General features: G+C 35.5%; 1 protein-coding gene across 1 annotated transcript; it reads left to right on the forward strand.

The window, feature by feature from the left end:
* The first annotated feature begins 317 nt into the window (after positions 1–317).
* On the forward strand, positions 318–22,891 carry LOC144445349 (ectonucleotide pyrophosphatase/phosphodiesterase family member 3-like). Its single transcript, XM_078134888.1, has 26 exons — positions 318–329; positions 5,214–5,270; positions 5,648–5,757; positions 6,672–6,790; positions 7,506–7,596; positions 7,885–7,976; positions 8,670–8,749; positions 9,309–9,428; positions 9,978–10,053; positions 10,415–10,448; positions 11,229–11,294; positions 11,713–11,789; positions 12,806–12,954; positions 13,383–13,449; positions 13,867–13,907; positions 15,681–15,802; positions 16,355–16,433; positions 17,190–17,277; positions 17,801–17,985; positions 18,814–18,874; positions 19,248–19,399; positions 20,504–20,645; positions 20,987–21,067; positions 21,388–21,523; positions 22,166–22,313; positions 22,751–22,891. Exons 1-26 carry the CDS (start codon positions 318–320, stop codon positions 22,889–22,891), a joined length of 2,526 nt encoding a protein of 841 aa, XP_077991014.1.
* Positions 22,892–24,325: the final 1,434 nt, after the last annotated feature.

Below are 24,325 nucleotides of genomic sequence, written 5' to 3' on the forward strand. Positions count from 1 at the left end.
CAGGCTGCATTTACAAATGCTTCTCACAGAAAATGTAAACTCAAAATTTACAAAAAGAAACGAAATTACATTATTCATTTATATATTTGTAATCACCAATCTCCTTAAACATAACACGGCATTTTTATTGCACGTGTGCTTCGGTGTCATTGGCATATTTGTATCGTATCTTAATGCTATCAGTTAAGTCTGCCTGACTTCTTTCAAGTCACGTTGGCCGGTGTAGTTTGCCGTCCCCTATCATTTCTACATTGACGGCAAAGTTGTCTGGAACTTCACAACTGTCATCAACTACTGTGGGGTTGTACTAATCAATAATGGCAGACAAGGTAAGTATTTGAACGTTTGTCTGTTAAATCGCTTACATGAGGATTACATATACTGTTACAAATCTAGCGTCAGGGTCACTCGCTTTGAACTTGATTAAACTTTACAGCTTTTAGGTTTTATAGTCACTGTGTTAGTCTGAATGAAGGGCGCTGCCATGCAGTATGCCTACCTGTCCCACAGTAACATTCGACTCGCTAATACTTCATTCACTGAGCTAAAATTCTATTCAAGGGCGGTCATAATACAACATAATGATGTTATTAGCTATTGACGAATATTCAAAAAAATACCGTCTCCAAGGATACTATAGTTCTCTTCCCCAATGCTGATACCGGTGACGGTATATTTTGAATATTCGTCAATACCTAATAACATCATTACTTTGTATTATGACTATCCTTGACTAGAGTATTAGCTCACAAGTGTCTGTGACCTGTCCATAGTTCGTGTGTAATGTGCCTAATTGCAAAGATGAACTTTAAAACAACCAAATCTTGTCAAACCCAAAACTGATTAGGTTTTTTCTACAGTGTGACGTTTTTTGACAATATTGAATGTTGGTAGAATAACCAGGTGAATAATGTGTGTGATATGATCGCTGTCACCCGTTCAACAGCTTGACTTCATGCTCCCCTAGGCCTGTCACACACTTCAAGACATGTGCAGGACCAAACTATATGATTTTCCAATTTATATTCCTCCAATGATGACCAGTGTTCGTTATTGTTAGCTTTGTAGTTGTGTCAGCCACACGTAGTGAGAAGTGAGATGTTTCAGTCAATCAGATTCCTGTGTCTGTTCTGTTATCAATCAGTTGATGAGATTACTATCTAAACGCGATGACATTTAGAGGGGGTCTGTGATACGGAATGGCATGAAGCTATAGGCTAGTCTACAAACTATCCACTTGTTGGCTTTTTTTTCTACGATCTCTCTCCGCCATAAAGATGACAACCCAAAAAACTCGGCTTTATAAAACGTGAGAAAATGGCAAAACAATGAAATGAAATGAAAATGACAATAGAACAAGTCAATGCATAAATACTATAAGTAATTCCTAATGATTATCAATTTTTAGCGTAAATTAAATGCTTTTCTATTAAAAGCCCGCCAGGGCAACGCCCCGTTTACTGGGATCATTGAATCTGATGTGCCTGTGCTTCTTCTATACTCGTACTAAACTCCTGAACAGAACCGTACCAGGTAAACAGAAACCACGCACAGTCACTTGTGAGCTAATATTAATTCTATTCAAGGGTCAGAGGTCTCCCTCTCTCAAGGGCGATCATAAATACAAAAAATCCGTTTTTAGGTATTTACGAAAAATTCAAAGTAGACCCTCACTCGTGGTTGCTTGTAAAATGCTACTGTACCGTACGTATATGGTATCGTATCACATGTAAATATACTAGTAACGTTAGTATTACCAGTAAGTTATATTTACATATAGCGTTATGGTTTCTAAATCAATATAATAAAATTTGTTTATCGCATATTTAATATTTACTCTGTGCCAAATCAAATATTTCACTATGTGCCAAATCAAATATTTCAATAATACGACGGGATGATTTGGGGAGGTTGGGAGTGAAAAATGTACAAATTCAAGCGAGCACGGGATATGTTAGAGTCAATATACTAATCATACATCACCGGAGTAAATCACACGATACCGTCGTTCCCAGGCTAACATGAGTCGAGGTGTACAATGCTTCACGGACACCGTAGCCTTTGACTCCGCTAAAATACCGTACGATCAATGGATACATACGAATGTTACGTAGTCACACATCTGGGTAGCGTTGTTGTCTACGGCATGGGGTCGGATTGGGTTAAGAGGGAGATGTCGTAGGAAAGGCCTGAGAAACTTTAAAAACTGTATCCGCCGGCCTTACTGATACTTTTTTCTAGTGCCCCCTCACACGGTATGTAAAACTTTGGAGTGACCGCCAACCTCCTCCCGATCGTACATACAAACTACCACAGGTACTCGAATCAATCTGTATGATTTTTTTTAAATGTTTGGTAAATAAGACTTATTTACCAAACATATTTTTTAAATAAAAAATCATACAGATTTTTTATTCGGTTCGGAACAATGACCCGAAACAATATATAGAAAGAAGACAAACACACCACTAAGGCTATCTCTATTCTCCAGATATGAAACACAACACAAATATTTGATATTACAATCAAAGAGAATAGTATAAAGACTAATTATATAACATATATTACCAGTGCAATTAGTGACTCTAAATGCACCATGTGCTGTTCATAGTATAACACGTGGAAACCACAACGGCGGTTAATGTTTTTTTCTTTAATGTAAACTAATAAATTCACAATCATAAATAACCAATTACAAGATTTAACATTTAGAATTTATATGTGTATTTTTATAAATTCTATAAGCGCTTTCTGGTAATTAACTCGGTATTTCCAAATCCAGAGTTGGAATTTGTAGAAAGATAAAGAAGATCTGGCATAGGTCCTAAAGATCGCTAGCATGATATTTTACTGGTTATAACACACAACTACACTGGTAGGGGAAAAATAGATTATATATCTAATGACCAGCTTATTTTACGTTATCCATAGATTAAATCTTCTCCGAAGGACTCCTCTCTGTACACTTAGCAATGAAGGCATATCAAAATTGACATCTCCAATAACCACATGTAATCTCTTGAAGGTTATGTTCAGAACACCTGTTTATGAATTAGGAAAACAAAACAAAAACAGATACGTTTTTGTTTTGGTTAAAATCGTGTTAATGCCATGTATGTCTCAGTATAATTTCTGAACCCAGAGATGACCTCGAAGTGTATGTCTATCACTGTGTGCTATCGGATTGCCTCCTCCTCAACGTTATCTAATGGAATATCGATCGGTTTAATCACATATATGTTTTATAAGTCAGACGATATCTTATTAATCCGATCTCCTCCTACGCCTTGGATCAGTGTTGTGTCTAAAGTTCGAAACAGGGGCAAAATGAAAGACAGCGAGCTCCGAATAGAATCAATCAATATTGTTGCAATTTTTCCTTTTGAAAACGCCCCTTACTGAGCTCTGAGAGGCCGAATGACTATGATAGACAATGTAGTAAAGCAGAAAAGTAAGTTATGAAAAAACACAAGGCAGTACGGCTACAATTGTTACTTGTGTCTCTCTCTTAATACAGGGGGCGATGTTGAATGGATTTAATACACTGTAATACAATACTGTCGCATGTGTCTATATGGTATAGTCTGCATGTAGTACATAATCATGATATGGTGCTTGTTTGTGTATAGTCTGTCAAAATTATGACAGGGACAGACACATTGTATTACAATGTATATAAATAACCCTATGCAAGAGATATATACACGCTACAATTGTATTACAGTGTTTACAAATCACCCTCTGCATGTGACAGCCTCACCGGCATACGTTCTAACCTTTATTCACGCACAGCTTACGTTCTTCTGCTGTAATTGCATGAATGAAACTGCAATGTTAATGTTGTTATTACCAAACTCATAATCAATCAATCAATCAATCAATCAATCAATCAATCAATCAATCAATCAATCAATCAATCAATCAAAGTACAAGGCCAACACTTTCAACGCCAGACACATTTTGTTATTATTACAAAACAACAAATACAACGAAAATCATAAACTCTGAAACAAAACGTCGCCTGCATGGCTGGACTAAAATCACACTACATATAATAACATATTGCTACAATTTTTTTTCTTTGGCTAGACAAAATATCTCTTTGATATTATAAATCTTCTCGTCTGGCTCGGCACAAATCTAATTAATATTTCAACATGTTATCGTCTGGCACGACAAAAAACTGTATTACAACTGACCGTCTCTTAAAAAATATCAAAGAACGCGCCAACCTTAGGTTTACTAGGCAGGGACATAGTATACATTCGGCGATGATCTTATCCTGAGATGATGGTAGCCCGAGCAAAGAAATTGTAAACATATCGGTAAAGATGTTTGTCACACCAGACGATTGACGTAAGGCTGTTTGTAAGATTTTTCTCTAGCCAGACGATAAAATGTAGCAATTTAATGAGATTGTATGTTTCAAGGTTTATGATTTTCGTTGTATATTCTGAATCTGTGAATAAACACGAGTATTATAATTATATCAAACACTATTACCAATTGTAAATGTTGCAATTATTTTCCAAGATGTTTACTCTAAGGGTTGAGCTCAATGTAGGATAAAAACTAAGTACACTTGTACTTTTAATGAGGCCCCAGACCCAACCCGCTTCTAACTTAATTAGCCAAAAGTGACATTCTTTCAGACAACACATTCAAACTGAATTTTAAATCAGTATGTAGTAGTGTGTAATATGGAGGGCTATGAATACAAAGCCAGTATGTAGTGAGGACAAAATAGTTTGTTGGCACTTTAATAGTTTAGTGCCATATTTATTTTAGAGTGAGAATTCTTCCTTTTTTCTCAATTTGACATTTGTGAAAAGAAATATTGTATTTAAGGGTACGTAAAATATTATATTAAAGATAAAATCAGTTTTGTCGGATGAGAACTAAAATGCCCCCCATAAAAAAAATGCGTTTTTATCCAATATTAAACAATCGATCTCGCCACTAAGCGACGGCAGTGTAAAAGGAAAAAAACTTGACGACTTGTGCAAGTTAATGTTTCTACTTTCATGACATATATACCTTTAAAAGTTATAACCTTGTGAAATCTGACTAACCATGGGCTGACATAGGATGTTACACCGAGGGTTGAAACTCTTGACACATCATTCACTCGCCCTTACGCCCCATAATGAAACGACACGAACAGGTCAATATAAGCATGCATAACGTAAAAGACCTCTGTCTTTATATTTCAGGAGAAAGTGTATACCGATATTTACATAGAAGACGATGTATACAATCTCTCAAAGCCAGTAAGTGTATATTTTGTCGAGTTTAAAGGGGGAATGCCACTGCGGGAAATAAAGGGATTTTCATAAACTTTAGGTTTTGGAGAGAAATATCATTTCAAACCACGTAATTTTTGCAATTTGAAAGTATTCTGTCACCTCTGGAACACCACTGTATGATGGTTCCTAGCAGACATGATTATTCATTAGATGTACACTGAATATTCGTGATAATTTATATGAAGGAAGTAAGTTGTTATTGATGAGTTATGAATATTCAGCGTGCAAGTTGGCATTCTTTGGCAACCGATCGACGTTTATGTAATGCGAATTCATAAAATGACTCTCCAGAACCCTAATATTATGAAAATACAATTCTGGAGTGATATTCCCCCTTGCAGGTAGAAGCTCATCGGGAACCACTTCCCATGAAAGTAAACGACCTTGGGATTTTTCCAAACTTTGCCATAAGAAACCTTGTTCCTTGTCATATTGGAATAATGGAAAGACAGTTGAAGACTGACCGTCTTTTTTCAAGGAAGCAATATTTAATTTATCATAGAGTAACTACAATAGTTTACGACAGCCGCATCGAATCGATAATTTTTCTAAAATTATTTGTAAATTTTGATGGTGCAGTAACTTTGACCTTGATTTTTCAACATTTTATACGTTGACGCCTAATTGTTGTTATTGCTTGTAACTAAGAATTGATTTGCGTGTTCTTGAATTAATAGAGAGATGCAAAACTTTAAACTACACTAGCTACGAATAAAATGAGTTTTTGAAATTGAACACTGAATATTCATGAGTTCTGAGTGCCTTTATTACCCATCAGCATAAAATATCTCATGAATATTCATTGTACAGCTTGAATGTATTATTTCTGCTAAATCCCATGATGGAAATGTCCTACAGCAAATTCTATTCACTTTTCAGAAACAGAGAACCGGACGTATTGTTGTGATATGTGTAAGTAGAGGTTAGACTTTTTTTGAAGTATGCAAATTAAGATATACGTTACTATGATTGGATCAGCAAACTGAAGCAGTTGTAAATGTAAATGTGGTTTACAAGTGTCAATAATCCGTGAGAACTGTGGCTATATATAACATGGTCCACTTTCAATGAATTCATTATTAGAGAGTTATCAAAATCATGTGTGTGTGTGTGTGTGTGTGTGTGTGTGTGTGTGTGACAGGCAGACAGACAGACAAACTGCGAGCGAGACAGACAGACAGACAGACAGACAGACAGACAGACAGACAGACAGACAGACAGAGACAGGCACACACAGGGCCAGAGAAATATAGAGATTTTTATGCAATATATGGGGTTAACAACTCATTAAATAAACCTCAGTAACTTTATCTAGACAATATATAGAATTGACGTACATCTATGATACATCAAGTACTGATAAAGTTTACTTCAATTCTGTCTTCGGCAGCTTGCTCTGATAATTATCTCAGCTGGTATCGGTATTGGATTAGGGTATGCGATATTCCATGATTCGTCAACACCACCACCAGTAGCAACACCAGGTAATTAATTTCATATTAAATTTTATTCTCGACAGTATAACTCGTCTAGACTCAACATTTCATTTTTTTCTGCTTAGGCCAAATAAAAAAAGTTGTTTGGTTCCGGTTAAGCGACCCCACCTAGATTGTCACTCCGAAACTAAACTTTTTTTTACGTATTCGAGGAAAATTATAATGAAACCGCGAAAATCGTGAAATCTCGCAAGAAATAGTGGGTGCGGAAACTGACATCTGAACTGAAAAAGAACTATTCTTCCAATCTGTAATGGCTGTACATCTGATAGGAAGAAACCAATAACACAGAGACCATTTGGAAAACAATGGGAAACCTGAACTGGAAACTCACACATGAAAAAATATATAATAAAATGAAATAAAACATCTACATACCCCTTCTATTTTAAAATTGAATGTTTTTTTTTACGTCTTACCTAATAGTTAATATGTTCGTCTAGCCATCACACACACGCACGCGCGCGCACGCACACGCACATATACGTACACACATACACCGTACGCACACACATAATACATTCACTCACACACGAGACAGAAAAACACAGGCACAGGTACACAGATACAGACACAGACACACTGAACGTAAACATACACATAGTAACAGTGTAATGTTGCTATCATATACTCAAAAGTGTCACAAAAGTAAACTTGTGTAAAGTACGTATACGCTAATAGTGCATTTGCACATTAATTATAGAAGCACCTGGTACAAATGAACCAATCACAGGAGACACTTCATGGCTAGACGTACCGTGTGATAACTATGACGAGCCCGAGTGTCCTGCTGGGTAAGTATGTATGTACATGTATGTATGTATGTATGTATGTATGTATGTATGTATGTATGTATGTATGTATGTATGCACGTATGCACGAATGCATGTGTATCTGCATGTGTGTGTACTGTATGCCTTTCTGTCTGTCTGTCTGTCTGTCTGTCTGTCTGTCTGTCTGTCTGTCTGTCTCCACTTCTTGAATACCAGTTTTACTGTCGTCCTGTGTCCTAGTCACTGCCCCTCGGTGTTTCTCTCTATAATATCGTCTAGAAATTTTGAATCTAATAACTTGATTTTCAGGTATGAAAAGCGCCCTCTGGTGGTATTGTCCTTGGATGGGTTTCGTGCTGATTATTTGACCCGAAACGTTACTCCAAATATTGAGAAATTAGGTAAGGATTTTCAAATAGTCACGTGACAATAGAGTATCTAGCTAGCTATCTCTGTTTACATAAATTTACAACTGCATGTAAAGGCACAGTGTGGATTCTATTTCATCAAATATGTGTATTTATTACTTAACTGATCAGTATTTGTTGTACAAATAATGTTCAAATTTTAAGTTTTTCTGTGATATTGCTGAGTAGTATGTTGTTTTCTGGAATACATTGACGTATATGGTTATTCGCGAGGCGTATTACACACATTCTCATTAACGCAGTTAGAGTTGTCCTTAGGTAGGGCCACGTACCTCTAGTGTCCGTAAGAGTACATTTAATTTTTCTGAATTGGTGAAAATAAAAATGAATTCAAATAAAAATACAAATACAAAAGTAGTCACGTCCTTCAATATTTGTTTTTGCTAAGGATACTAAAATCTGAATCAAAATGAATCATTCGGAATTGTTTGTTGTATGTGTTAATAATGAGTAGGTTTCGTCTTATTTAACAAACAAACAAACAAACAAACAAACAAACAAACATATACGCACAACTGAATACACACATAAACACACTCATGAATAAAAAATAATCTAATTTGCCAAGGATGTTACCAAATCCACGCCATCATCCATGAATTATGATATCACCATGTATGCATTTCAGCATAACATTTGTTTTTTGTCGTCTTTATCATCTTTCAGCGAACTGTGGAGTACATGCTCCGTATATGAGACCTGTCGTTCCTACCTACACTTTTCCTAATCACTACAGTATAGCTACGGTAAGATCTATTTTTAATGTATGTATGTATGTATGTATGTATGTATGTATGTATGTATGTATGTATGTATGTATGTATGTATGTATGTATGTATGTATGTATGTATGTGTGTGTGTGTGTGTGTGTGTATGTATGTATGTATGTATGTATGTATGTATGTATGTACAATGTATGTATGTATGTATGTATGTATGTATGTATGTATGTATGTATGTATGTACAATGCATGTATGTATGTATGTATGTATGTATGTATGTATGTATGTATGTATGTACAATGTATGTATGTATGTATGTATGTATGTATGTATGTATGTATGTATGTATGTGTGTGTGTATGTATGTATGTATGTATGTATGTATGTATGTATGTATGTATGTATGTATGTATGTATGTATGTGTGTGTGTATGCATGCATGTATGTATGTATGTATGTATGTATGTATGTATGTATGTATGTATGTATGTATGTATGCATGCATGTATGTATGTATGTATGTATGTATGTATTTTAATTGTTATCTAGAATTAATTGTTATTTCATTATATGTATTACAGGGTTTATTTCCAGAATCACATGGTATTGTCGGTAATAATTTTTACGATCCAGATACGGGCAGTGCATTCAGTTTGGGCAGTGATGCATCTAGAGACTCATACTGGTGGGGAGGTGAACCAGTAAGTAGGCTGTATCAATATCAACATAATACAATTATGCAAAGCTCAGAAGCACTGGTAGTGTTTTTTTTAGATGAAATAGCAAAAGTCATTGAAGTTTATCAATGTTGGTATCTTCATCAAGATGTAATGTGTTTGTAAAATTTTTAAAACATTTCGCACTAGAGGACTGGCCTATAAGCTTTAAGCAGGTAAATGCCCCCCCCCCCCCCCCTTACAACCAGATACCAAGTTAACCACTCTGCGATCTGTTCATGGCTACCTGCCCTCATTTCAGAAAAGTGCATATTCTTTCGTTTATTTGTTTGCTTGATATCAAAACAATTCTATTTGTAAATCTCAATACATTGGTATAAAGTGGATACAAAACTATATGATGCCGGAGTGTCTTTTACAACGATATACCTGGCATGTTGTTATTTTTTTTATTGTTGGTCGTTGTTCTAGCGGTAAAAGTGCAAATTTAACCTTCCTATAATATATGATGTACATGTACAGTACACCCATGTATGTCAGATGCAATCTCTAATTAACAACTCGCAATTGTAGATCTGGGTAACAGCAGAAAACCAGGGGCACCGTGCGGCGACATATTTCTGGGTTGGTTCAGATTCAGAAATAGCAGGTACGTCACTAGTACATTTGGTTTCGCCTACTGCACGAGAAAAGTGTATTTTTTTAGTCTTTGGTGATCTTTTGTATTATGTCGATTTTTCCAATATTACAACATATCAAGTCAACTCACTCATGCGCAGTTGGTACTGCTCTTATTTAGAAATCAATGTTGCAATATGAATAATATATAATGTATGACGTAATTTTTAAATAATACCACTAAATTCGTCAAAAGCACACTTCCGCTTTCAAAGCATTCTTGCATATATTAGTGTTATGATTATATTAGTCTTTATTACAACCATCCTATGTTGGTAGATTACAAGATAACAAACCAAGTAAATTAATATTCATATTTTTTATTATTCTAGGCGTTCGACCAACGTATTTTTTCCTTTACGATGGGTATGTAGTCGATTGTATGTGTTATGTTCAATTGTATGGTGGTGTGATGTAAAATGATGTGATGTGATTCATCTAATGTGAGATAGAAGTGAGATAAATGTTATGTTATGTTATGTGATGATCTTTGATTTGTGCAATGTGATGTAATATGATGTAACGTGATGTAATGTAATGTAATGTAATGTAATGTAATGTAACGTAATGCAATGTAATGTAATGTAACGTTATGGTATGTAGTGCAATGTGGTGTAAAGCGGTGTAATGTAATATGATGTAATGTTATGTAATGTAATGTAGTATTATGTAATGTAATGCAATGTAATGTAATGTAATGTAATGTAATGTAATGTAGTATTATGTAATGTAATGGACTATAATATGTATAATGTGATGTAATGTAATGTAATGTAGTATAATGTAATGTAATGTAATGTAATGTAATGTAATGTAATCGTGCAGTGGTCTAGTGCTACATAATTAAGTGTAACAAAGTACACATGTCGGTTTTTCATAGACGCATTAGCATCGTTGGCGTTCTATTTTGCCACGTCTTTTATGATATAAATCAAATGTAATGTTTCCAACGTGTATTTGAAAATTATAAGATAACTGTCATTTTCTGTTGAACATGGAAAGAAATAAGACATTAAAGGATAGTGATATATATGTGTATATATAAATATATATAAATATATATGTTTACTAGGTGAGACTGAATTGCAAAAATAGACAGTCATTGTCTTTTAATGTACATATATACATCTTCTTATCTCCCCACAGTGAGGCCAGTTACGAACAACGAGTAGATATAGTACTTAGCTGGCTTGCAATGCCTGAAGAGAAAAGGTAACATCCTTTATTTGTCTGTCTGTCTGTCTGTCTGTCTGTCTGTCTGTCTGTCTGTCTGTCTGTCTGTCTGTCCCCAACATAGTAGTAATTTATATCACTTAGGTTCTAATCATTTTAAGGACGTTTTATTCAGCAAAAAAGTGACCATGATTAAGTTATATATACATAAACACAGCCCTATAAATAAAGACTCAGATAATTCCAGTCACTAACGTTAAGGCGCTATGATACAGGTCATTGCCGTCAAATTCGCACCTCGAGGAGCTCAGCAGGCATGAATTTAAAAAACAAAACTTTTTGACTGATTGTACATTTTATTCAACAGCTTGATAACATTTTATTAATTCTCAAGTGAATTATAAGCGTTGATTCATATTCCCGATTTAATGTAGCTATTTTCATATCATACAAACAGACCTAGTCTCTTGACCTTGTATTTCGATGAACCTGACCATGAAGGACACGACACTGGACCGTTTTCTGACAAAGTAAGTGTTTGTTATACGTTTATGTAACTTTGATGGCTTTTATTTTATTGATTGCTGAACAGACTTATCGATCGATGGATTTGTGATAGATAGTATCAGATCAATAGATAGTGAACGATGAGTGGAAGGGAATATATAGCATATTGCAGATACTGTTCACTAGCTCTGTTTGATATAACCATGCAGAAACCAATAGAAACTGCACATTCTACGCTTGAAGATAGCAAGATTGAATGAATACAGTTTTTTGTCGGGCTAGAAATGAAATGAATTAATATACTACCATGCAGACATCAAAACATTGGCGCCCACGTGTCTGCGTCTAGTTGTTGTATGTTTAATTGGTTCATCTTTGTCTGAGATTTATGTAGCAAGAAATTGTCATTTTTTCTGTGCGATTGCGTCAAACAGAAAGGGTGAACAGTAATCTGCAATGTGCTGTAGAAGGATGAATATATTGATATGTAGATAAATATACAGATGGATGGTTGAAAGTTTGAATCGTTTCAAACCGTGGAAGGACAGATTGGGGGATAAAAAGATGAATTGACCGATATATAGATTGGACAGGGAGATAGATACCAGGAAGCTATAGGGGTCACTCCAATTGAAAAACTGCATAGGTATTCATGCAAAGGGTCTAATTTGTCTAATATGAATCTGAAGTGCTTTTTGCATTTGTCATTTTGTCTGAAACAGGTTTCGGGGAAAAGGGGTCTTGGTTCATATTTATATTGTTGTGTGTCGAAAATCGTGTGTCCATCAGTCGTGTATATGTGCTGTATCATAAAGGGATGGGTATTTCGCTATAATTGTTCGTGCATGAAAAGGAGTAGGATTTCTCTGAGAGTCCAACATATTGACAACATTTTCAGATGTGAGAACCCCAGAGAGAGTGTGTGTGTGTGTGTGTGTGGGGGGGGGGTTTACAAGATGCGTTGTTGTTAATGTCCTGTCACGTGACTCACGTATCACCTATAGATCACACTCAAATATCTTAAATGTGTTGATAACAGATAGACGAGATACTCCGTAGTGTTGACCAAACTGTGGGTGATTTGATGGATGGAATTGTAAAACTTGGCCTTCATCGTTGTATTGATATTATAGTATTAGCTGACCATGGCATGACAGAAGTTGGATGTGATAAAGTCTACTTTATGGGTGACGTGAGTAGTTCCATTTGTCAATTTACAATAAAGGCAAATCATTTTTTCGACAAGTTAAAAAAACGGACATGCGTTTGAAATATTGTTGTTGCATATATATGCATGCTATACTACAATTAACTATTCATAATTACATGTTGTTCATAGAGTATATGTAAACATTTCAATATATTTTAGTTTAAGTCTGATTTGGCTTGTGGAAACTACATTTTTTTTTATATTAACCGTAATTTCCCAGACTTTCTTGTGAACCGGTGCAATTCTATCACCTACAGAAAAGGTCTCATCCATATTGTTTTCTTGGTGTATTGATGACAACAGTGGCGAGTGATGAGAGAGCAAAAAAACCAAAACGTTCTTATTCGACTTGTCAAGTTTATATCAGATATGAATTAGGTTCCTTTCCTTTCCTTTGCTCTTTATTTCAGTACATTGATGTCGACGACTATTATTACAGACTTGGAGCGCTGACCCGTCTTGACCCTAAATATGATGGTAAGACAGTTCCATTTACCTATTGCAATTTTAGGGAGACAAATGGGGAGGGGGAGAGAGAGTGAGAGAGAGAGACACTAGAGAGAGAAAGAGAGATACAGACAGATACATACAGAGGCAGAGACAGAGTAACAATATGTGACAGCCAGAGAGAAAGACGCACATATATATCAATAGACAGACAGACAGACAGACAGTCAGACATATAAAGGTATAAAGTTAAAAGTGAGAGAACCAGAAGATAAAGAGAGAATATAAGTTACAAATAAATAGAATATGGAATTAGTTAGTCTGATCAAAGATGAGAGGTAATGGATATTTTTGTTTACCATATGTATCAATATCTTGAATGAGTTCATGGCTGATTTGATATTATGATAAATATAACATTTTAATTCTTCTTTACACCTTACCTAGCTGTACTCTTGGAGCCTGAAGAGGTAGTTGATGCAATGGAGGTTGGTGTTCATTTGATCAATGTCTCGTATTAGCACCTCCTTGAATGTGCTATGTTTGCGTCATATTGCTTTGATATTGCATAAGATGGTAATATTGATATCATACAGAACGAACGAGCTTGTTTCAGTTCAAATCGTTAATATTCACAGTATGTACAGTATATATGTGTGTATCATGCTGTATGTACTATATATATGTGTATCATGCTGTATGTACTGTATATATGTGTATCATGCTGTATGTACTGTATATATGTGTATCATACTGTATGTACTGTATATATGTGTATCATACTGTATGTACTGTATATATGTGTATCATGCTGTATGTACTGTATATATGTGTATCATGCTGTATGTACTGTATATATGTGTATCATGCTGTATGTACTGTATATATGTGTGTATCATACAGTATGTACTGTATATGTGTGTATCATGCTGTATGTACTGTATATATGTACTGTATATATATATATGTGTATCATGCTGTATGTACTGTATATATGTACTGTATATATATACTATATATATATGTGTATCATGTTGTATGTACTATATATATGTGTATCATACTGTATGTACTGTATATATGTGTATCTTGCTGTACTCGTCATGTGCTGTTGATCGTTTTAGCAACACCAAGACATATTCCTCTTTTATAGTCGTATTGGTCAGCAAAGTAATCTAATCTAATCTAATCTAATCTAATCTAATTTAATCTAAAAGTGGAATTATCTTTCTTTTCTATAAAAGGCCATGACCATTGTTTAAATCGTTTTTGGCACTATATAATAATACGGATGGTCAATTTAGAACTTGTACCAGCACAGGAAACCCAGGAACCGTAAACAAACGAATGAATGAACAAACAAACAAACAAACAAACAAACAAACGAAAACGAGTGAACAATAAATAGATAATTAAAATTAAAAATAATTGAATAAACAAAAAATAACAAATGTATATCATGAGTAAATAATATAATACCTTCTTAAACACTTGAATAACTAATCTACACGTGTATGTGTATGTATAGAACTGTATACTAAAATGATGTACTTTGTTTCAACCCAGTGGTTTGATATACATGTGAGTATAAAAAAACACATCCTATTATATTAATAGTATATAGGTCAGATATACATTAATTATTCATGTGCTCAAAATGGTATTTCATTTACTTTTACCATTTTCGTGTGTGTATATATATTTATTTTTATTTATTGAATTGTATATTTATGTTATTTATTTTATTATTTCTTAAATTGATTGTTTTTAACACTCTCCCTGGGTTTCCCGTGGTAACAGTTTAGGGAGGGAAAGAGGTCAAGGAATTGTGTAAGGTGGAAAATACAAATTATGAGAAGCTACATAGCTGGTAGGGTAATCAAACCGCGCATGCTCGGAACGTATTGGTAAGGCCTTTCACAAGCCTGATTACCTTTTCTTTCTGCTGACGCAACGAAAAACGGTAAAAAACGGTGCGTGGACAGTGCCGTAAAAGCGGCTGTGTTTTTTGACAATGTTTGCTGATTGTTTTAAAATTAGCATATTTAGGCGTTTCCTGCATGTTTTCGTGCGTTTTGGTTTTTTTGAGTCACTATGATTTGCATAATTTTTTAATCGTTTCATCATTTATAAATGGCCTTTTCTGAACATTCTTGTGTTTTGAAGAACCATACAACATCAAAAGTTTAGTTGATGATAAGAGAATATTGCCATATAAGGGTATAATTTTACCATTGTCGTGATGTCATTTCAATCCACAGTGTACAGAAGAACACGTCACACCTTATGTAAAATGGGAGTTGCCCAAAAATTGGCATTATGCCAATAATCGACGAATCGAAGAAATCCTCTTGGCTGCAGATGATGGATGGACAATATCTCTGTGAGTAGGTCAAAGGTTACTTGGAGTTACTGTAATTTCAAAACTACATACATCATGCGCACTAGAAGGACTCTGTGGCAGTCACATTAGACAAAACATATTGCATCATGGTGACAGTTTACAATGAATGTAAACTGAACGAAACAAAAAGAAATCGAACTGAGTGATAGTTTGGGGAAAAAATGTCCTCTTAGCAGAAGTGTGTATATTTTTGTAAACGCAGGAAACTCCAATGAAATTGTCTCTTATAAACGTGACTAGAATAAACATCGCCAACCTTGTTTAGAACAACTGACAGTATTGGTCGAGCCGAACTACGGAATCTATCCTGTCTCTTGACCAATCAGCTTCTGAATCTATCCTGTCTTTGACCAATCAGATTACGACTTCTTTATGTCCTTTATATTGAAGGCAGATTCTCTCTTGCATACTTCAGTAACTGTGATTTGATACTTAGAACAACATTGCTTTCCAATCACGAACTGCATTGCATAACCAACTTGATCTCAATTCCACAACCATTCATGGACAAGTTTATTTCCCGTTTTCTAGAAATAATGACTCGTCCTACAGCGAGACCTACTGTACGGGTGGTAACCATGGATACGACAACAAAGAGATCTCAATGGGGGTATGTATTGCATGATCTTTTTAATTTGTCGAAAAAGTGCCGAAAGTTGTCTTGAACTGCGCCCCCTGTGGCCAAAGATTATTATTTTCTTTCCATGCCATAATGGAAAATGTCATTTGTGGAGACGGGGGCACAGATGGCTATTGACATTGTGGAATATTGTAAAGCATAACTCGGTGAGTATCAATCTGCTTAGACAGTGCTCTATACCGCGCAGTGGCAGAGCGCAATAGTTTTGATCGTTCTGGAACTTTATCTTGGTTGTAACTCGGGGTTTCACGCGTAGTGCGATCATCAGACAACATGATGATCGCACTTTGCGTGAAACTCCGAGTTACAACCAAGAAAGAGTTCCAGAACTATCAAATATATATATATATATATATATATATATATATATATATATATATATATATATATATATATATATATATATATATATATATATATATATATATATATATATATATATATATATATATATAAAGAGTCCCAGTACTACCAAAACTATTGCGCTCTGCCACTGCGGTATAGAGCACTGTCTTAGCAGATTGATACTCACCGAGTTATATATATATATAACTCGGTGAGTATCAATCTGCTAAGACAGTGCTCTATACCGCAGTGGCAGAGCGCAATAGTATATATATATATACACGCACACACACTTTCGAGGAATACATTCGAGGAATGTGTGTTTGACACGTTTTCACACTGAGCATTGAATTATTACTGTTAACGTATTTTCTATTGCAGTCTTTATTTACGGCACACGGTCCTTCCTTCAAGCAAAATCTGAAAATCGAACCATTCTTAGCAACAGAACTGTACTCGTTAATGGCAGGTATGGTTTCATAATTTCGTAGAACAAATCCAACACTGAAAGTTCTGTTTTACGAATTTGACACCTTTGATATTTTAAAGCCCGGCAGTCCTACTATTCATACGTACTTCGGGGTCGAGGAGAGGGGAGGAGTACTTTAAATTCTTACACAGGTATACGGTTGTCGGTGGCCCAGTGGTTACAGCACTTGCTTCTTACCACTGCGGTTGGTGTTCGAACCCATTTAGGGTTTGATTAAATTTACCACACTGTAAGTAAGAAGAGTGTCGTTCAGTTTGACTCTACCGATCGAACAACGCAGGTTTTCCCCGGCCGGTTTCCGGGATGGCCCTCACTGGACTTCTTGGGAAATAAGTGTTTATATATTTACAGAATTATCCAGTATAAATAAAGATTACACCAATATTACACCAATATGTGTCGCCCAAAATGACTAGAATACACCACAGTTAATGCAGAAGTTAGTGACCAAATTTGCATCATTTGGTGGATTAAAATCCTTCTTCTCTCATTACTACGATAGATATATTAGACATTGAACCTGCTCCAAATAATGGGACTAGGGGTAGTTTATATCACATGTTAAGAAATCCCAAGTCACTTGAAGAACCAGATAAGAACGACAATAAGGAAGCAAGTGAATGTAACTTTCCGTCAGACTACAATGAAAGAATATCAACTGATACATCAAACTGTACTTGTAATAATGTACAGGTAAGGTCACTGATCTGCTGCTAATTACTTTTACATTTTTTTTATCACGAAAACAAACAAAACGTCGTCTGGCTTGACAAATATCCTTGTTAGATTTTATCGTCTAGTTCGAGAAAATCTTACCAACATTGCTACATTTTATTGTCTGGTTCAACAAAATCTTACCAACAATGCTACAGTTTATCGTCCTTGTTCGACACATGTCTATGTTGGTAAAATTGTTGTTGAGCCAGACGATTGTTGAGCCAGATGATAAAATGTAGCAATGTTAACTTTACTATTTTTGTCAAGCCAGACGACATTTTGTTTCAGGTTTGGTGATTTTAATTGTATGAGTGGTTTAACCTGATGAGTGATGTAGTGGAATTATAGTTGAATTTGTTATTGTTTTGTGTTCTTTCATTGGGTTAAAGTGACGTAGTCTGTAACTGGGAGCAAAATTTAAAAAAAAAAGTAACCCTCAAAGACCGAAAAGTAACTGCGCCTGTTTAATTTTGAAGATCACTGGATTGAAAATACACCTAATTAGAAACCACTCAGACATTCTTAATTGCATTCAATTGACTTTTTGAATGTTACAAATTATAAATTTAAATCTGCTGTAAACTGTAGTACATTTTAGGCGAGATTCGATTTCCGCTTTAGTTTGTTTTGGTCGTTAGCTAGTAGTGAAGGATCAGTGTATAATTTGGGGCCAAGCTACATTACGGTAGTTTGCGAGTGCAAACATCACTGTAATATAATGATATGATGTTACCATTTTAAAGTAATGATCTTCATAATCAATCACTAAATATTTGAATTTGTGTAATTTATTACCAGAATTCTACATCGAAGACTATAGAAGAATTTGACCGCCAGTTGGATCTGACGTCATCGGAAGGTGAGCGTATCAACAGAACATACTGTCAAACATACATGTGACCCGTCCCTACTCGAAATACATATCTGCTAGGCTCTTTTTTTTTATAATATGATCTTTGAGAAATTGAATTCTATCATGAATGAAACTATAAACGTAATTTCTCGGATCCCAGTCCAAAATTACGCTCACGTTTGTTAAAAATTCTCTGGAAAACAACAATTTCGTTTGATAATATATTTAGGCGGGAAAGTACATTGTCGTGTCTTGTCGTTGGAAATGGACATACGTGAAGGATGGCAGTTTGTTGCTTTCTTGTGATTACTGATTGAATAATTCTTGATGTTTTGAATCATCCATGTCATATTATATAATCTACATTGACCTATTTCAGTTGATGCATCGCTGAAGGCCAATACACCGTTAGGGCGCCCTCTAGTGAAATTCAATGCATCGCATTGTGTGCTGACACAAGACGATTACGTCACCGGGTACAACAAAGACTTGAAAATGCCGATGTGGGTATCTTACACAGTGGAAAAACAGGTAAGAAAAAAAGTCACGAGAATAGTGCGAAATTTTTTTAAAGTATTCATAAGTCGTATTTAAGTATTTGCCTTGTTATAGTGGTGTTTTGTCTTACTTGCAGTGGAAGGGCGGGGAAAAAAGGTAATAGAAACCGGCATGAGTGAAACTATGCACGTGTACTGAACTATTTCTTTTCGGAAGTTTTGTCCGCGCGCTATGATATAGTTTATATATGTCAAACTGCGGTATTGCCAGTAGACGATAGCGGTGATATATAAACCAAACCAAACGCCTTTTCTTAAAGCCGTGCGAAAGGGAAATGAACACCGCGAACTTTGTTGATAGTAGAAGGCGATGATAGTATGCTCCACAGTTCCTTGTACCATTTGAGTCAAACACTACAAATAAACTACAGAAGACAACATCTTTAACATTATGAATGCGGTGTTATACCAGCCCCTATTGTAACAGTTCTGCCAGTGACTACTGAAGGAGGCTTATAGGTATGTTTTGAGTTAGACTGGATGCCAACATGGTTTCTAACTAAACCACGTATAGTCAAAGTCCTTGAATCAGCACAAAAGTTGTTCATCCAATCAGTGAACCCCAACTGTTATAGTGCCGTAAACAGTGTATAGGTAGCATCCTGAGTAGACAAATATACCATATTTGGACATTAAATAACTTCTCCAATAAACGTTATGAACGACTTTGTTAGAATTTTGTTATTGATTAACAAAGACATATGTTAATGACTGTGTGGGTGGCTGTGGATGAATTTAAAATGGGATCTCATGCATCTCAGGACTCCTAGAGTAACGATCACGACTTTAAATATACTATGAGTGGAGGTGTAAATGGTAACGATATTGTAAAGGAACTAGACAAGTTTTGAGTATGAATGTTTAAAATAAAAGTGACGAAAATACGTACAAATTCTAGATAAAGACCACGTTCTTTCTAAAAAATATACCTTTTTGACGGGCAAATTTACTACATCGCGCGTAAAAACCTCACCCCCCCCCTCTTGTCTCAGGAAAAACCCACAATTTAACAGCTCGGCAGTTGAATTTGTGGTCATCGGTCTTCTAGTGGTAACAATATTGATTAATTCATTTTTAGACCGAGCGTCAGAAACTAAACCCTCCCCATGACTGTGTTCGACCAGATGTTCGTTTACCCGTAGAAGAAGCACCAGAGTGTGCCAGCTATGACCTGGCTGCCATGGCGGTTAACGTCACAAAGTCATTTCTGTACCCACCAGGTAAAATATCGATTACATAAATATTATTTCGTGTCTTACAGTTTGACGACCTGCTACTGCACATCATTAATCAATCTGCGACAATTTGCTCTCCCAATTCCAACCTGTTGAGTATTAGTTAGTGCATTGCGAAGTCGTTGAGCCAAATTTTGAAACGTTCACTGTTTTTGCAACCGTTCATATGAAAGTCTGTATGTGTACGCAAGCAAGCAAACTAACGACATATGCATGAAATGGGATAAGATTAACCATAATTCTACAAAGAATCGATAAACTATGACCCCGCTTTTAAATTGGTCTTATCTGCCTACTTAGCTAGGTTTTATTTTATCTTTTTACAGGAATTATTGAAAACATTGATGGACAGATGGATGCCCTAATCACATCCAATTTAGTACCACAACACAAGCGTTTTGTCTCAGGTAAATATTACAACTAAATAATCATCGGAACATCAACTCACCATACACTGTTTTACCACCATTTTCTATTAATTCTCGTCTCTCTGACAACTAGAAATTGCAGAGAAAGGAGGGAGTGCTGGCTATGAAAGGAATAGCATAAAGGGGATGAGGTGACAGACGTTACGCTGCATAGCCACATTCTTTAATTTTGCAGTGCAATACTCGTATTTCTAACCGACCGTACTTCTTTAGTAAGTCAAATATGAGAAAGTTCACAAATCAGAATCTGTCAAATCTATACTTAATTAATATTTCATGTTTATAACTGAAACTTTCAGAGGTATGGAGTCACGTGGAAAACAAAATATTACATTGGGCCGACAAGTACAACGGTGTCAACGTCATTTCCGGTCCTGCGTTTGACTACAACTATGATAGTCATAGAGATGATATAGATGTTATTGAACAAGACGGGTAGGATTTACATTTTTAGTTATATCAACTTGTACTATTATATGACGCTATGTACATAGTTTAAAGAAATTCACTGCAACGAGTAGGCCGCAAGTACTAATCTATACATGTATATGAACCACTAGAACAATGAAAACGGAAGACGATGATGACGACAACCACCACCACCACCACCACTGACACCACCATCATCTCCGCCATGTAACACCGCATACCCCCCCCCACCACCACCACCACCACCACCACCACCACCACCGACGACGACGACAACAACAACAACAGTACCCATTAGCACAAATGCTATCACCCCCTCATCCCTACTACGTGACCATAAATATACAATTTATTGTAATATTTAACCAATCACAACAGGGACCCCAGAGAGAAAGATAGAGAGAGGCTGATAGACATAGAGAAAAAAGATTGAAACAGAGGTCGTCACAGACAGACAGACAGACAGGCAGACAGCCAGCCAGACAGACAGACAGACAGACAGACAGACAGACAGACAGACAGACATAGAAATGGAAAGAGTAGAATTCAATTAATAATTCATCATTAATTCTCAAAATTAAAAACTTTTTTGTCAATTTGATTTGGTGTTGTCGACATACACTAATATGTACATCTATTTATTTGTAGTGTTACGTATGGTGAACTGATGATTCCTACACACTATTTCGTTGTTGTCGCTCGTTGTCAAGGAGACGCCAGTATTGATACATGTCAAGATGATACAGAGGCTATATCTTTCATCATTCCCCATACTACGGGAATCACAACATGTCAGGTATGTATACATACAAATATATCCATATAAATAGTAAGAACATATTCACATGATATGATTCATACTAGGCAGTGTGTGTGTGTGTGTGTGTGTGTGTGTGTGTGTGTGTATGTATGTATGTATGTATGTATGTATGTATGTATGTATGTATGTATGTATGTATGTATGTATGTGTATGTGTGCGTGCGTGCGTGCGTGTGTATGTATGTATGTATGTATGTATGTATGTATGTATGTGTGTATTTGTCTGCCTGTTTGTCTGTCTGTCTGTCTGTCTGTCTGTCTGTCTGTCTGTCTGTCTGTCTGTGCATGTGTTTTCATATTGTCTAGTTCTTGCAATTTTAATCGATATTTGTGGATTCGGAGCATTGCCTTTATAAGCCTTATTAAATATTTATTTGCCATGGAAATGATAATTGCTTTGTTTGGTATTTCAGGTGATTGACAGGTATCTCCAGACCCACCTTGCCAACATCCGGGACATCGAACTCATAACTGATTTACATTTCATGCCCGACCTACCTGTAGAAAAATCAGTGTTTTTGAAAAATTACCTAGCAACGGAACTATGGGAATAATAATGGCTGCTTGTGATGCGATAAAATTCACATTTTTACTCCCAGTGAAACAATAACAGTAATCGCGGCATTTTTGAAAAAAAACAAATCTTTGTAAGGAGTTCTTGTATTGTGCCCTAGTAGTAGTACGATATCGAACCGACTACATACACACAACATACAAAACTGATTTCTAATTTTTTTTCTAATGAAATATTTTTGGTCCATCCATTTACCTGAAATGCATGTTTTCTATCGCCATTAATACCATTTCGAAAATGAAAGAAAAAAAAGCATCTGTTACGGACATTATATCAGGTATGCATTTACTATGCAAATTACACAGACGGTGTCACTGTCCACAGTTGTCATGGTGATAGCTGTCACCATGGAAACAGGGCTTAACTTCACATTGTTGTAATTAATATTCAGCACATATACAATTTGATACTGATTAGATTCCTTTGAATATAGTCGATTTTAATAATAATGTTTGTGTATAAGACATTTTGAAATTTAAAGTAGTTTTTTTTCTATCGTTGTATCTGTTATTGTCTTGTTAATCACAACAAAGCTATGGCCTCCTATAAACAAACGGAGTGAACTATGCATATGAAACACTACATTGTGTGTTGATGTACAGACTTATAGCTAAAATGATGTGGGCTTGGTGTTTCACTCATACATCATGACATTTAATACACGCCCTCAGACGACACCTTCAAATGCGAAAGAAACAATTACATATTCAAAGTGTCCATCAATGTAGAAGTAGTCAAGTTTAGATGTTGATTATCAGTTAGAAAATAAACAATTGAAGTCATTAAAATTAAGTCCATGTGTAATGTCTTCATTTTAGAAGCCTGTTTTTACTGCAGTGTGAAAGAATAGCAATGTATCAATGTTCAATGTGATTAGGCAAACGATCATGCTGTGTTTATTGAGTCTCTGTTTTTGTTAGTGTAGAGTTGAAATGTAAAAACGTAATGTCTCATGAGTAAATACCAAGCCAACATCATTTTATCTGTATTTTGTTAACACTTGTTGATTGGTCAATCACATCGTCAATTAACTTGGTTGATGCTTATAAGTCAGCTAATTAAAAATACCGAACCCTGTAGTTTGTTCTTGTACTTTTAAACGACATTTTACTTGTAAGTTACATATAACAATAGTGTCATAAAGTTGTATAAAAGTGCGATGTGACAATTTTATACGGGATATAAAATGTTTAAACATTGTCAGTAACTTTTATTGTGGTATATATCTTGCGAGATAAGACTAATGGAGCCTTGACCTAGATTTGGTCCTCGGCCGAACTGGAGGAGCCAACTCTGAGTGATCGAGGTCGATTCATGTCTCGGCAGACTTGTTTTAAAACGAAGTGATAGAACGATGAAACTTCTGTGAGCAATTTCAAGAAGCTGTATTTCCATATTAATACTGTTAGGTCGT

This window comes from Glandiceps talaboti, chromosome 14 (assembly GCF_964340395.1).
Source record: "Glandiceps talaboti chromosome 14, keGlaTala1.1, whole genome shotgun sequence".
NCBI classification, from domain to species: Eukaryota; Metazoa; Hemichordata; class Enteropneusta; family Spengelidae; genus Glandiceps; species Glandiceps talaboti.

Bases quoted from the DNA above. Each gene is read 5' to 3' on its own strand.
- LOC144445349 (XM_078134888.1), top strand. The intron at 17,278-17,800 runs GTATGGTTTCAT...TTACTACGATAG, and splicing joins ACTGTACTCGTTAATGGCAG to ATATATTAGACATTGAACCT. The intron at 21,068-21,387 runs GTAAATATTACA...TGAAACTTTCAG, and splicing joins ACACAAGCGTTTTGTCTCAG to AGGTATGGAGTCACGTGGAA.